Source organism: Diabrotica virgifera, chromosome 5 (assembly GCF_917563875.1).
Source record: "Diabrotica virgifera virgifera chromosome 5, PGI_DIABVI_V3a".
NCBI classification, from domain to species: Eukaryota; Metazoa; Arthropoda; class Insecta; order Coleoptera; family Chrysomelidae; genus Diabrotica; species Diabrotica virgifera.
This window is the reverse complement of record NC_065447.1, coordinates 36,703,137-36,718,121: the sequence shown is the minus strand read 5'-3', so window position 1 is coordinate 36,718,121 and position 14,985 is coordinate 36,703,137. Positions and strand designations below refer to the sequence as shown.

At 32.8% G+C, this 14,985-nt stretch overlaps 1 protein-coding gene across 2 annotated transcripts in view; it reads left to right on the top strand.

Moving 5' to 3' along the window:
- LOC126885687 (centrosomal protein of 164 kDa) overlaps nucleotides 1–14,985 on the top strand; it is a 91,906-nt gene that overhangs the window by 39,820 nt on the left and 37,101 nt on the right. For both annotated transcript variants that reach the window (XM_050652396.1, XM_050652395.1), the window contains exons 5-6: nucleotides 2,061–2,462; nucleotides 7,468–8,051. In XM_050652396.1, coding sequence (XP_050508353.1) covers nucleotides 2,061–2,462; nucleotides 7,468–8,051 — 986 coding nt within the window. The remainder of the gene's footprint in view (nucleotides 1–2,060; nucleotides 2,463–7,467; nucleotides 8,052–14,985) is intronic.

Sequence of the window (14,985 nt, the reverse complement as noted above, 5' to 3'; positions counted from 1 at the left end):
TCTTATTAGTGTTTTGTAGACAGTCAGTTTAATTTTTCTAGGTATTTTTGAGGCCATCTGTCTTCTTAAGCCATAGTAGCACTTATTGGCGAGCACTATTCTTCTTTTAATTTCTTCACTGACATTGTTATCTTTAGTTAGCAGCGAGCCTAAGTATATGAAGGTGTCGACACCTTCTAGTTCTAGGTCGTCAATTATTATTCTTGTCGGTGTCGGGTTGCTTGACCTAGTGCAACACATATATTTGGTCTTTTGAACATTTATATTTAGCCCCATTCTCTGTGCAGATGCTCTTAACGACCGAAATGCTTCAGTCAGAGATTCTTTAGATCTACCTATGACGTCTATGTCATCTGCATATCCGACAATTTGTACTGATTTCTTAAAGATAGTACCATTCGTATTAATTTGGGACTCTCGAATTATTTTTTCTAATGCCAGGTTAAATAAGAGACACGATAGTCCATCACCCTGTCTTAGTCCATTTTTGCAATGGAAATCGTTCTGGATCTTTACCACGCTCTCTGCTCCTGTGAGCGTAAGTTCAGTTAATTGGACAAGATGAAGCGGTATTTTAAATTCTACCATAGCAAGTAGAAGTTTACCTCTATTAACTGAGTCGTATGTGGCTTTGAAGTCCACGAATATGTGGTGGGTGTCGACGCCGAACTCTAGGGTTTTTTCAAGGATCTGCCTCACTGTAAATATCTGGTCCGTTGTTGATTTATTAGGACGGAAACCGCACTGATATCCTCCTACTATTTCTTCAGCGTAGGGGAGAAGTCTTTTGTACAATACGTTGGACAACACTTTATATGCCATATTGAGTAGAGTGATGCCCTCTATAATTATCACACACCATCATGTCTCCCTTTTTGTGTAGAGGACAAAGTACACCCAACTTCCAGTCTGTGGGTGTTTCTTTCTGTTGCCAAATTGCAATTATCAGTTTATGCATGTGTTTCAAGAGGGTGACGCCGCCGTTTTTGAAGAGTTCAGCAGAGAGATCATCCGAACCGGGGCTTTGTTATTTTTAAGTGTTAAGATGGCTTCTCTAATTTCTTCTTCGGTGGGGAGTGGCTGCCGATCATCTTCATTAATTTGAAGCATGGGATCCTCCATCTCGCCATCTTCATAATTGCCATTAACCAGTTCTTCAAAATGTTGCGCCCATCTGTTTAGTATCTGTTCCTTGTTACTAATTATAGAGCTGTCCCTATCTTTACAGGCTACTATTCTGGGTTTGAAGTCATTTCTGCAGCTATTTATCTGTTGGTAGAATACACATAGCTAACAAGTCAAAGAAAAAAGTGACATTGTGCCGGTGTGTGCTTTTGCCGTGGGGGTGGGTTTCACCCCTTCTCGAAGATGAAAATATATACGTCCAAAATAAGTCCGGAAATGGATAAAATGACTAATTTTAAGCAACTTTTGTTCTATAGAGTGTTTTCATTAAGTCGATACTTTTCTAGTTATTTGCGAGTGAATATATTCATTTTTAAACAAAATAACCACGTTTTTAGACGGTTTTTCGCAAATAACTCAAAAAGTAAGTATTTTGTTGGAAAAAAAACATTCTTAGCAAAAATATAGCCTGTAACAAAGTGAAAAATGGTGTATATATTAGTTCTCTAGACCTAGTAGAAGCAGAGTTATAGCTAAATGAGAAATAGGTTCATATTCGTCAAATTCGAAATCGAATATTTTAACACTTCACAAGTTGCTTTACTCGTGTATGTGTTGTTTATATGATCTGTAAGTTTCTTCGGTTCAAAGTCGTTATTTTTGAAAGGGCTGTAGTTGAAAGGGCTTGAACGAGTCACTTATCACGAGTGTATGCAAATTTTAAACAGCCATATTTTAACCAATTTTTGTCTTACAGGAAAACAAAAATACAAAATAGTTAGAAAAGCAAATCCGACTTGTTTTACTGTTAGAGATTTTTGGTATTTCGAATAGTTTTCAAGTTATTTTGAAAAAGCATTTTTTTTTTTTCAAAATAAGTTGGGTATTATTTTTCAAATATTTTCAGTTCAAAAATAATTGACATTTTTTTGTAGATTTACAACCTAGAAGCATTTTGCGAGAAAAGAACTCCATGGAGCACTCAAAAAGCTTGGAATTCGATAAACTTATTGTAGACAAGTCCGAAAAGGACGACGACGACAAAAAAAGTGTTAGATTTAATTTGGATAACAACACCGATATCGGGATAACGTTTTCAGACAAAAGTTCCAGCGAAGAAGAGCTTGCTACTAGTGATAAAAATAAACCAGAAGATATTATAAACGTTAAAATTACTCCTAGTAAGAACAGGTTTTCGGTCCATCCCGTTTTGGAACCTCTAAAGCCAACTTCCTTGAAGTTAATCAAGCCGAATCCCAAAGATTTCATAAAACCGAAGTTAACTTTGAACAAGGGCTCAGACAGTGATGAGGAAACTCATAGTCTAGAGAAATCAGGTAAGATATTATGCTTTTTAAAGAAGTCAATAGTTTATATTGTATCTTGCAATGAGATGACTATTATATATACTATCGGTTTACAAGTTCTCCGTCTTCCGATACGCGTTCGCCATTCCTCTCTGACCGCACATTGATCTACTTGCAGACCTCTTTCATCCATGGCTTTGTTTATTCCTTCCTGCCAACTTTTCCTCGGTCTACCTCTTCTTCTTCTACCTTGCGTTTTCCAGTTTTGTACTTGTTTTGGGATTCTGTCCTGCATTCTTTGTACGTGACAAAACCATCTTGGTTGTATTTCGTTGATTTCGGTATTTATTGTATGTGTGACCATTATTTCTCGTATAATGGTCTTCCTCTCTTTCTTTAGTGGTCTTCCTCTTTTCTTTTATAATCTGGTACTCTCCATGCTATTTTCTTGATTACTCTATCATCGTTCATTCTTTCTATATGGTCCATTCACTGCAACCTTCTTGATTTTATTACGCTATCTATTTGTGGTTCTTTGTAAATATCATAAACTTACTCATTTGTCCTTCTTATATACCCTTCCTCTGTTCTCTTCCCTCCTAATATTCTTCTGAGTATTTTCCTTTCCCATCTTCTTACTGTTTCTTTTGTTGTTTGGTTGAGTATCCATGTCTCACATTCGTATGTCGCTGTTGGTCTCGAAATAATTTGTAATAGGTACCTACGAAGCTAAAGAAACTAGTGACGATGACATTGAAGCATACGACCTGCAACGTAAGAGTAAAAGAGGGAACCTCAGGAAATTTTGCAGTCAGATCAGGACTTAGGCAAGGAGACCCGCTATCAACGCTAATATTTAACATGATACTAGAAAAACTCATTAGAAATATCAATTTAAATAGAAATGGACACATGTTGTACAAGAGTCATCAATTAGTGGGATATGCGGATGATGTGGCAATTGTAGCGAGGAGTGAAAAGATACTGAAAGAGATAACAGAAAGATTAGTAAATGAAGCGTATAAGCTGGGTCTACAAATAAATCAAAAGAAAAGCAAAGTTATGAAAGTAGGAAGAGAAAGGCGAGATGGGACAAAGTTCAATATAAGATATTTTTACATATCTGGGGTAATTGCGGGGTGAATTGAGTAGCTCGGCGGTTACCACAAAACCGGTCCCAGACCCATATGTAATATAGATGGCAAGTTTAGCAACCTACCAATTGTAAAAAACGAATACTGTGCAAAGAAACAATGTGAATCTACGGTTTAACTCTTATGGTGTATTTAGTATTTCGATTTTGAGCAAAGCAATAGCTTTATCTTGCTAAAAATAACTAAAATTGCTGAAAATAAAACGAAAAAACAGTTTTCGTTTTGTTAATTATACAAGTTTTTTTAATTCGTCTCTTTATCTTTATCTAATTGACACTCTCTTTTCCATTTTTTTCTTAAGTGTATGCAGAAGAACCTACTGCTAATGTTTTCAAAATGTCAGACGCTACTGGAAACATAATGTTGTCCAACTCTTCTGACTGCATCATATGAACAACAACTGCTCATTTGCGTTATAAATTGTCAAATATCTTCAAACTATGTCAGATACCTATATAGCTCACGGTCAGTGCCGGATTTACCACTAGGCCTATTAGGCCGCGACCTAGGGCCGCAAGCAAAAGGGGGCCGCAGAATTTTGAAAAAAAAACTATTTCGGTAAAAAAAAATGTGTAAAAAAAGCCGTATCCGAAAATAGCAACGGCTTTGGGCATTCTACTATGCATGATGACATCTAATGCATCTGGAGAAAGATCATTCAGCGTGTTGAAAAGAATAAAAAATTGACGAAGATTCTAGATTGTTTAGTTTGGTTAGTTTTGTTTTAAATGCTAAGCTTTTTCAAGCCTTAGGACCGGTTGTTCGAACGCTAATCAAAAATGGAATCAACTGATCATTATCAAATGTTTAATTACTGTTACCAGCTGTCAATGTCAACTTTGTTTGGGTTGCTGAAAACATAATTGATTACAATTATGAGATTTATTAATCAATTATGTTAATAATTGTTATGTTAATTAATAATTAATAATTATTTAATCAATCAATTATGTTAATTATCATAATGATAATTAACATAATTGATTACAGTCAACTGATTGACATACGAATGAGCGGTGTTGTTATTTGATGGTTGTTAAGGGGACTTAATTATAATCAACTTCGTGATTAGCGTTCGAACAACCGGCCCATAGACTTTAACGATCTGATTAAAGATTTTGCAGCAAAAAAAGCTAGAAAAGTGAGTGTTTAGAGTTTGGATATGAGATTTATTATGAGTATGGAGTGGAGTGAGTGTCAATGTTAATCACTAATCCAACTTTACCCAAATTAAGAACATGACATTGACGTTTTTCAGCGTAAGAGAATAATGTGAAAATTTAACGATCTAGAAGTTATTTGTGGTATTCTTAATATTTTTATTTTTTAGTACCGTAGCCTATTACTGTTCCAGTTCATGTTATTTTGCTTGTTCTTTTACTTATAATGTCTTTTCAACTCGGCTTTTTTTAGTCTTTTGTTGTCACCTGTATATACTTTCCCCCCGGGTGAAACAAATGCTATTTAATTTTAACAATTAAGGTCATAGTCGCAAAATGTCGCCTGTCAAAATGTTGAATGTGTTTTAAATGTACATATTCATTTTTTTCGAATCCTGAGAAAACTAATAAGTATTTTTGAAAAATTTAAACCCAGAATGAAAGATATACGTTATTACCGAGGGTCGAAAGTCCCTGAAAACTTCTGTAATGTTTATTTTAATAAGTTAGAGAGGTGAAAAAAAAGAGAACATTTAGTGTGACTTTTAATTTCAAATATCTCATTTAAAAGAAAGTTTTTGGTTATTCTAAAGGACTTTCGGCCCTCGGTAATAATGCAATCTTTCATTCTGCGTTTAAATATTTCAAAAATAGTTTTCTCAGGATTCGAAAAAAAATGAATACATTTAAAACACATTCAACATTTTGACAGGCGACATTTTGCGCATATGCCCTTATTCTTAAAATTGAATGGCATTTGTTTCATCCGGGGGGAAAAGTATATACAGGTGATAACAAAAGACTAAAAAAAGCCGAGTTGAAAAGACATTATAAGTAAAAGAGCGAGCAAAATAATATGAACTGGAATAGTAATAGGCTGTTCAATGCAACACATTGAACATTATTTTCAATGGCGACATTCACGCCTATTCTGTAACTCATTTCGATGATAGAAGTCAGTAAAATCGAATAGAAGTGGCCAAGTCGAATAGAAATAGTCCAAATCCGTATTCCATAACTACTTCGGAATCTCTACAATCGTAATAGTGAATAGAAATCACTTCGACAGCATTTATCCTGTCGAAATGAGATTTCGATTATCGGAATTGTGGTTGACGCAAGCGCATTTTGTTTTGTTTTGATGTTTATATTTTATATATAAAAATAATTGATTACTACTTATTTTATAATTATTTATAGTGTTTGTACCTTTTTTAGCTGCGTAATTTTTAGTCTGTGGTGTTATTTGTAATTATATATTTAATTTAGACATGTTGTACGAGTATGAATTGGACCTTGGACCTAACCTTATTTATTTGCTTTGCTATTTGGCTTGGCACATGAATGAACGTTTGCCCCTCGCAGTGTTGCCATAATTTTGTTAGTTATTTCTTATACAATTTCAATCAACGTACGATAGACTTCTGATGCGTTGATGGATAAATATATTATACCAGTATCATTGTATAACTAGACTCCTTTCTTAAACAATGCCAGTACACTTGTATATTTATCAGTCAACGCTCATAGTCTGAACAAATTATAGAAAAGATGCCATTTTTGGGAAAAGTTGTTTAGCAGTTATTTCAGCTCTAATCGAATCTTAAAGATTGCATATTATTAGTAATATCGATTTTAAATTATAGATTAATAATAATGCATTAATAACATCAATTTAAATATCTTTGATTTAAAACCATTTATACTTCTTATCTTCACTTATCTTTTTTATTTATCAGTTTATCTTTTTTTATATCAATTTTAATTAACTTTAATTTAAAACCATTTATCCTCTTTTGAGCTTTTTGCATCCAGTATTTATACTAATACTTTATTTACTTTTCAAAACTTGAGGATAGTATGAAGAAAGTATGAAAACATTGAGGATATGGCAACGGTGTCAAATTTTAAATTTAGATCCAGTCACAGAACAATAATTTCTCTGGTTAATGCGGGGTTGCCACCACCTCAGAACCGCGTGAAATAGAAGTCAGAGGTTTCGATTACGATATGAGTTACAGAATACCAATCCAAACACAAAAATGACGCGATAGATATCAAACATTCCGATTTTGGGTAATTACGATTCGACTTGGTCATTTCTATTCGATTTGTTAAAAGTTACAGAATAGGGCTGATTGTACTCATATTTAACTGCAATACTAATTTATAATATAATATTTTAGCAATATTAATAATTTTATAAATAACTTGTGTTTGCTAACTTTTTGAATGATATATTTTCTATAAATAAAGAAATATGTTGTTAGAGCTGTTTTGGCGTCTTAGCCAAATTTGTAAACCAAGATTATTTAATTAGTGAATACATTTTTTCTCTTCATTTATGTTATGCTTTGTATGTTGTACCAATTTTGAAAAGTAAAATTAAAATAAACGATAAACGAAGTTATCGGGGGCCGCTCGGGGTAATTTGGCCTAGGGCCGCAAGTACCTTAAATCCGGCACTGCTCACGATACAATATTTTTTATGTATATAACCTTTAAAAACGTATCTAAACTGATTAGAATAAATCACATGTTAAAAGAAATTATTATTTATTATTTGCTTAGACGGTATAGGCATAGGCCAATGAAAAATAAATAGAGCATGGACCATCTCCAATAGAGATAAACGAAGATTTGTTAATATAAGCTTTTCTCATCTAATTGTTGGGGAAAGGAAGAGAATATTAATTTATTATTGATTTATTTTATTTTTAGGTATAGATCATCCCGATGTACTCTTCGAATCTGACAACTCGGAGTCGTCTAGCGAAAAGATAGCGGAAAAATCTAAGAAGTTAGAAGAAAAGGCTGGGAAGAAAGTAGAGCAACTGAAACAAGATATTTGGGAAGAAAAAAATAAAGAGATACTTAAATTTAAATCTGATTTAGAAACGTCGCATAAACAAGAAGTGAAAAGAATTTTGGAGGACGAAAAGATAAAGCAAGATCAAGTAATCCAAGAGGAAGTAAAGAAATTAAAAGAGGAGTGGAATTTAGAACATAAGTCAGCTATAGATGAAGAAAAGACTAAGATGAATGAAAAACTTGAAAATATAAAGACTGAATTAGACTGTAAGATAAAAATTGAGGAAGAAAAATTAAAGGAGAATTTTGATAGTAAGAAAGACGAACTGGAAAAATACTATGAAGAAAAACTAGTAGATATAGAAAAAGAATTGGCGGAAAAAGTTGAGAAAAATAGGGACGAGTTAGTTTTTACACACAACTCAGATGTTGACCAATTAAAGCAGAACCATTCTATCATTATAGAAGAATTAAAAAGACAATTTGATGCTGAGGTAAGTTCTGGTCGTGGTTTTTGTGCATTTTTAAACTTCTGCATTTTAAGTAGTGGAATCTTATCAGTGCTTCTAGAAGTTAATTTCTTCTTCAGTAGAACTTAGATTGTTTCGTCTTCAATCTTGTTCTTACTGACAGTCATGATTTTTTGTGTTCAGAGCCATTCCATAGCTCTCGCAGTACTGCGCAGTGCAATCAACCAAAAGGGCCTAGCCGGGTAAGATGATCAAAAATGCCCCCAACTCGATTCGAATTCGATGTAGGTCACCGTTTAGCACATACAGAGAAACTCACTGAAACTTTCACATTTCTGAAATTCCTAGACCCTAGTTCACATGACCCACCTAGAGCCTAGTTAGGCTTTTTATGTTTTTATTTTTTGTCTCAGCCGCATCAAGAACTAGCGAAAAACTATAAATAAAAAAGTTGTAGGTTTCAAAAAGTTATGCCCGAAAAAAATGATTTTTTAATTTTTGGCGGGATATTTAAATTTTAATGTTGTTCTGAAGCTATTTCCTTGTGGCATTTTTATGATTAATTATTTATATGGGAAATAAGCCACAATTAAAATGAAAAAAAAATATTTTGTATTTTGACAACGGCACCCGATTTGGGCGTCGAAACGTCAATAAAATTATTTTTTTCATTTTAATTGTGGCTTATTTCCCATATAAATAATTAATCATTTAAATTTTAGGACGGTTTTAAAATTTTAAATGAGTATAAAAAATAACTAAGACATTCGTTTTCACGAAAAAAATTTATAACCTGTATTTTGCATAATGTATCACCCTAAATTTTTTCAGATGTTTAAAATTGGTGAAACGTACTTTTAAAAATAAAAAACCGCATTTTTTTGGTTTTTTTTTCGCTTTTTGATACAATTTTATACATGGTGTTTAAAAAAAGGTAACACCGTCACTAGGATAAATAAAAAACTAAAAAACAATTGGGGTTTGCTTAATAAAAAATTTTATAATGCCATCCATTTTCAAGATACAGGGAGTTGAAGAAAACAAAATTTTACACATTTTTTACGATTTTGCCGAAACTGCTGGCAACATTGTAATACAATTTGGCAGGTTTTAAGAGGTAGTTATTGTGCATTTTTTGACATACAATTAAGAATTTTATATTCATCATTGGCGCGCATCCGGGTAATGGTCTGAACTTTTTAAAGAAAAAAGATAGTGCGCCACTCACATATTTCAAATTAACAATCATTTTTTAATTCTTCGTTGCATTTGTGACAAAAAATCTATCTTCCCTTTTTTTCATACGACTCGCTGTTTTCATGCGAAAAATAAAATATCTTAATATGTACTTCCAAAGTATTGGAATTAAGTTTCTATGGATGTAGGAGTTACGAGTATAATGTAGATTGTATAGAAACTTAACATAGTACATAGTTCGAATACTTTGTAAGGGTTAAGATGTTTTATTTCTTGCATGAAAATGGCGCGTCGCATGGAAAAAAGGTAAGAGATTTTTTGTCATAAAAGCAACCAGGAATTCAAAAATGATTGTTAATTTGAAATATGTCAGTGGCGTACTATTTTTTTTCTTTAAAAAGTTCAGACCATTACCCGTATGCGCGCCAATGATGAATATAAAATTCTTAATTGTATGTCAAAAAATGCACAATAACTACCTCTTAAAACTTGCCAAATTTTATTAGCCAGTAGTTTCGGCAAAATCGTAAATAATATGTAGAATTTTATTTTTTCAACGCCCTGTATCTTGAAAATGGATGCCATTACAGTAGACGGTTTTTATTAAGCAAACCCCAAGTGTTTTTCAGTTTTTATCTATCCTAGTGACGGTGTTACCTTTTTTTAACACCATGTATAAAATTGTATCAAAAAGCGAAAAAAAAAACAAAAAAATGCGGTTTTTAATTTTTAAAAGTACGTTTCAACAATTTTAAAAAATCTAAAAAAAATTCAGGGTGAAACATTATGCAAAAATACATATTATAAATTTTTCTCGTGAAAACGAATGTCTTAGATATTTTTTTATACTCATTTAGAATTTTAAAATCGTCCTAAAATTTAAATTTCCCGCAAAAAATTTTAAAAAAAATTTCGGACAGAACTTTTTGAAATTAACAACTTTTTTATTTAAACTTTTTCGCTAGCTCTTGATGCGGCCGAGACAAATAAAAACATAAAAAGCCTAATTAGGCTCTAGGTGGGTCACGTGACCACCTAGGGGGCTAAAAATTTAAGAAAGTGAGTTTCTCTGTATGTGCTAAACGGTGACCTATATGGAATTCGAATCGAGTTGGGGGCATTTTTCATCATCTTACGCGGCTTCGCCCTTTGCAGTCCTTTTTCTTTCTCTGCAAGGAGTTTTGTATCGCCCGCATTTCTCAGAATATTCACTAGTTTTACGTTAATTGCTATGCCTTCATTAATGTCTTCTACGTCTCTTTAAACATCTTCTCTGAGCATTTATTAAAAGGTAGAGGGGATAGTACACGTCCTTGTACTCCTCTTTACATTCTGATAATCTATTTCAGTGTTGTGTAATATAATTGATGGATTCGACCGTTACTTGATGGAAGTTCATTTTATCTCACAATAAAACACTGAAAAACGTTTGTTTTTCTATACTTCCACAAAATTTATTACAACTATGTTATTACTACAGCTGTTTCGGCAAAGTGCCTTTCTCAAGTGATATATTTTACAATGTGTTTGCCTTTTTAAGTCTTTAACTGAAGAGGTTGAGGAGTGGGGAGCTGTTTGTCTCGAGTTGGTCATTCAGAATTATATCTGTATTTTTCAATTTATTAATTTCCATTGATTCTAAAAGTGATAGCTTAACGCTTTTATTTTGAATATGTAGAATTTGAAACTCTTCATTGAAAGAATGATTATGATCTAGAAGGTGAAGTGCGTATGTAGAAGTGTCTGTTTTTCTATTGTTGAAAGCCCTTTTGTGTTCTGCTATCCGTTTGTCAAAAGTTCTGCCAGTTTGACCGATGTAAGTTTTCGGACAGTCACCACAAGTTAGTTTGTACACACCACTCTGTAGTTGCTTTCTCTTTCGGCTTTTATTGTTTTTAATATGTTTGCTTAAGTTGTTGTTAGTTCTGAAAGCTGGTGTTATTCCTTTCTTTTTTATGTATCTGGCTATTTTTGTTGTTATTTTGCCAGTATATGTGAGAGAGCAGAAGGTACTGGGTTCTTTCTGTGGTGGTGGATACACTAATTTCAAGGCTTTCTTATGGCTTTCGAGACAGAACTAAATATCATTAGACAAATAGCAGTAAACAATGGCTATAACGAACAAACAGTTAACAACATTTTAAACCAAAAACTCCATAAGAAAGCCTTGAAATTAGTGTATCCACCACCACAGAAAGAACCCAGTACCTTCTGCTCTCTCACATATACTGGCAAAATAACAACAAAAATAGCCAGATACATAAAAAAGAAAGGAATAACACCAGCTTTCAGAACTAACAACAACTTAAGCAAACATATTAAAAACAATAAAAGCCGAAAGAGAAAGCAACTACAGAGTGGTGTGTACAAACTAACTTGTGGTGACTGTCCGAAAACTTACATCGGTCAAACTGGCAGAACTTTTGACAAACGGATAGCAGAACACAAAAGGGCTTTCAACAATAGAAAAACAGACACTTCTACATACGCACTTCACCTTCTAGATCATAATCATTCTTTCAATGAAGAGTTTCAAATTCTACATATTCAAAATAAAAGCGTTAAGCTATCACTTTTAGAATCAATGGAAATTAATAAATTGAAAAATACAGATATAATTCTGAATGACCAACTCGAGACAAACAGCTCCCCACTCCTCAACCTCTTCAGTTAAAGACTTAAAAAGGCAAACACATTGTAAAATATATCACTTGAGAAAGGCACTTTGCCGAAACAGCTGTAGTAATAACATAGTTGTAATAAATTTTGTGGAAGTATAGAAAAACAAACGTTTTTCAGTGTTTTATTGTGAGATAAGTTGTGTAATATGTTTGTAAGCCTTCTTTGCGATATAGTGGTTGAATAATTCTAGGTACTATATATCAATGAGGTTATGTGTTAGTAGTCTTAAGATTTCTGTAGCTATATCATCCGGTCTCATAGCTTTATCATTGTGTATACGTATACGTTTTATAAAACAAATTTTAGTTTTCTAATCTTGAGGGGGGTCAATAGTAGTGTAAATTTAAAATCTCGACTGAATTGCGCTTTGCGTTAGCCGCCATCTTGATTTTAAACGAGAACCGTTTTTGCTCAATATCTCCGCCATTTTCAACTTTTCGACAAAAAGTATAACAACCAAAATTGTTGAAAATGTGATTTTCTATCATTTCTATTGTTACAATTTTTTCGTGCCGTCGATATTTTCTTATTTATGGCGGAAAATAGTGACAGTTATCTCCGCCATTTTCAACTTTTCGACAAAAATTATGGGAACTAAAATTGTTGGAGACGTAATTTCCTACAATTTCTTTTCCACAATGTTTTTATGCAATCAATATTCTCCGAGTTAAGGGGGAAAATAGTGGAAGCGGGGGGACATAATTATGGAATTGTCTCATTTATTATTAACTTTACGACATAATTGTACATAAACAAAAATAAAGAGAATTATATTTTATACAATTTTTGAAATTTCCAATGAAACACCAACCAAACTAAAAGACATAAATAATAACTTATATGCATTAAGTTCACTTAGTTTTATTAACTAGCGGGTTTGATTGGTTGAATTTGTCTGTCGATAATTAAGTTTCATGTCAGCTAACATATTTTAATATTTCAACAATTTTTTTTTAAATTTTGGACCTTCTTGGGGGGAATTTTCCCATTCTTCCCTCGTAGACACGTCACTGATTCTCTCGAAAAATTGTAGTAAATCGTAATTGCAACAATTTCAGTCCTTACACTTTTTGTCGAAAAGTTGAAAATGCTAAACAGCTAAACGAAAAAACAATTGCTATAAAATCAATCAGGTCTTACGCTCGCGCCTTTACCGCTACGTACTACCTTAAATATTGATTTTTTCAAAAAAATGAAAGAGATCAAAATTGTACAAAATTTAATTCTCTTAATTTTTGTATAGGTTCAAATTTGTTGTAAAACTAATAATAAACGAGATAATTCAATAAATCAATAATATGCTTTAACTGTCAATATTTTTCCCCATAACTCGGAAAATATCGACCGCACGAAAAAAATTATAATAAACGAAATTATAGAAAATCGCATTTTCAACAATTTCAGTTTCTACACTTTTTGTCGAAAAGTTGAAAATGGCGGAGATATTGAACAAAACGGTTCTCGTTTAAAATCAAGATGGCGGCTAACGCAACGGTCAAATTCAGTCGAGATTTTAAATTTATACTACAATTGACCCCCCTAAAGATTAGAAAAATAAAATTTGGGGCAGCTCGTAATGCAAGGTCAAATGCTATCCCGACTGGGCTATTAGTGCTTTTTCAATTTCCCCTTTGGTAATAGTAGGTCCATTCCTACCTCTGGGTTCTATTGTTTCCATTATTTCGTCGTCTTTAAATAGCTCTTTTATAATATTCTTCCCATCTATTTATTTTCTTTGCACTTTCTATTGTTTTTGTGCATTATGTTTCCAATATCTCTTTTTTTGTATATGTCAGCTCTTTCTTTAATTTCCTGTGAATATTAAAGCTGTCATGTTGCTTTTCTAATCTTTCTATTTCTGCACATTTTTTTGATAGCCACAATTCCTTTCCTTCTTTGATTGTTTGTTTTATTTACGTTTTTGTATTTTTGTTCGTCTCTATTCTTGTATTCCTTCTTTTCCAATATCAATGACTTTATTTCTTGTGTTATCCATTGTTTACTTTTAGGGGATGTATCGTCTCCAGTTGTTCTTGTATGATGTTCGATAGGATCTTCTCTAACTCTTTCCTTTTTTCAGTAGCGATAAGGTATCCTTGTATTTCTACTTTCTGGATTTCCTTGTGTATTTGTTTTTTTATCTATTGGCAGAGATTATCTTCTTTTAGCCTTCTTAGATTAAGAGTAAACAGTAGCGATCAACAGGTAGCAATAAAAATATAACTTCGGGAGATAGTATCATAAACTTTGGCAACAGTGGTAATCTTTGACATTATCCAAGATTAATATTATTGACAATTTAACTCATAGGCGCGCTAAATGGAAGTAACCGAAACAATTTTTTTATTAGTAAATAAATATTTCTAAAAATAAACCAAAATGGGTGAAAATTTTATGTTAACATGGTATTTGCACGAAATAATAATAATAAATAATAATTTCGTTGTGAAGCGAAACGAGAGCCGTCTTTAGAGCGCCAAAGGCACTCTAGAACGGCCCTTCAACCATTCTTAGGGTCCCATCAGAGGTGCATATATTTCATTCTTTTTGAATTACTAAAATTCGGGCTACCGTTATCGATTCACAACGAAATGATGGCATGAATGCCGTGGCGGTATCTGCTAAAGACGAACGAAAGTTTTACTTCTAATATTAACAATATCACAAATAAAATAAAACTTATTAGAACTAGTCTTCTGGTTAAACCAATCGTGGCTTGCGGCTTCTAAAATTTGCAAGCCAACGAATTGCCGGGGCTAAGAAGGCCGAGGGAATTCTACCAGGTTACGTCGTACTTCATGGAATGATTATTTATTATTTTGATTAGTTCTACTAGTAATCTGAGCATTGGGAACTAATCTTTGTTGGAATTTTACCGTGCTGGACAGGTGGGAAGTGAGATGCAGCCTGATAGATCTTCCTCGGCATTGTTAGCTCCTGCAATTCGTTGGATTCCAAATTTTAGAAGCCACGAATGATGTAACCCAAAAATTAGTTCTAATAATAAAGTTTTATTTTTGATATTATTAATATTAAAAGTAAAACTTTCATTCGAATAATAAAACGGTATTGACACTCC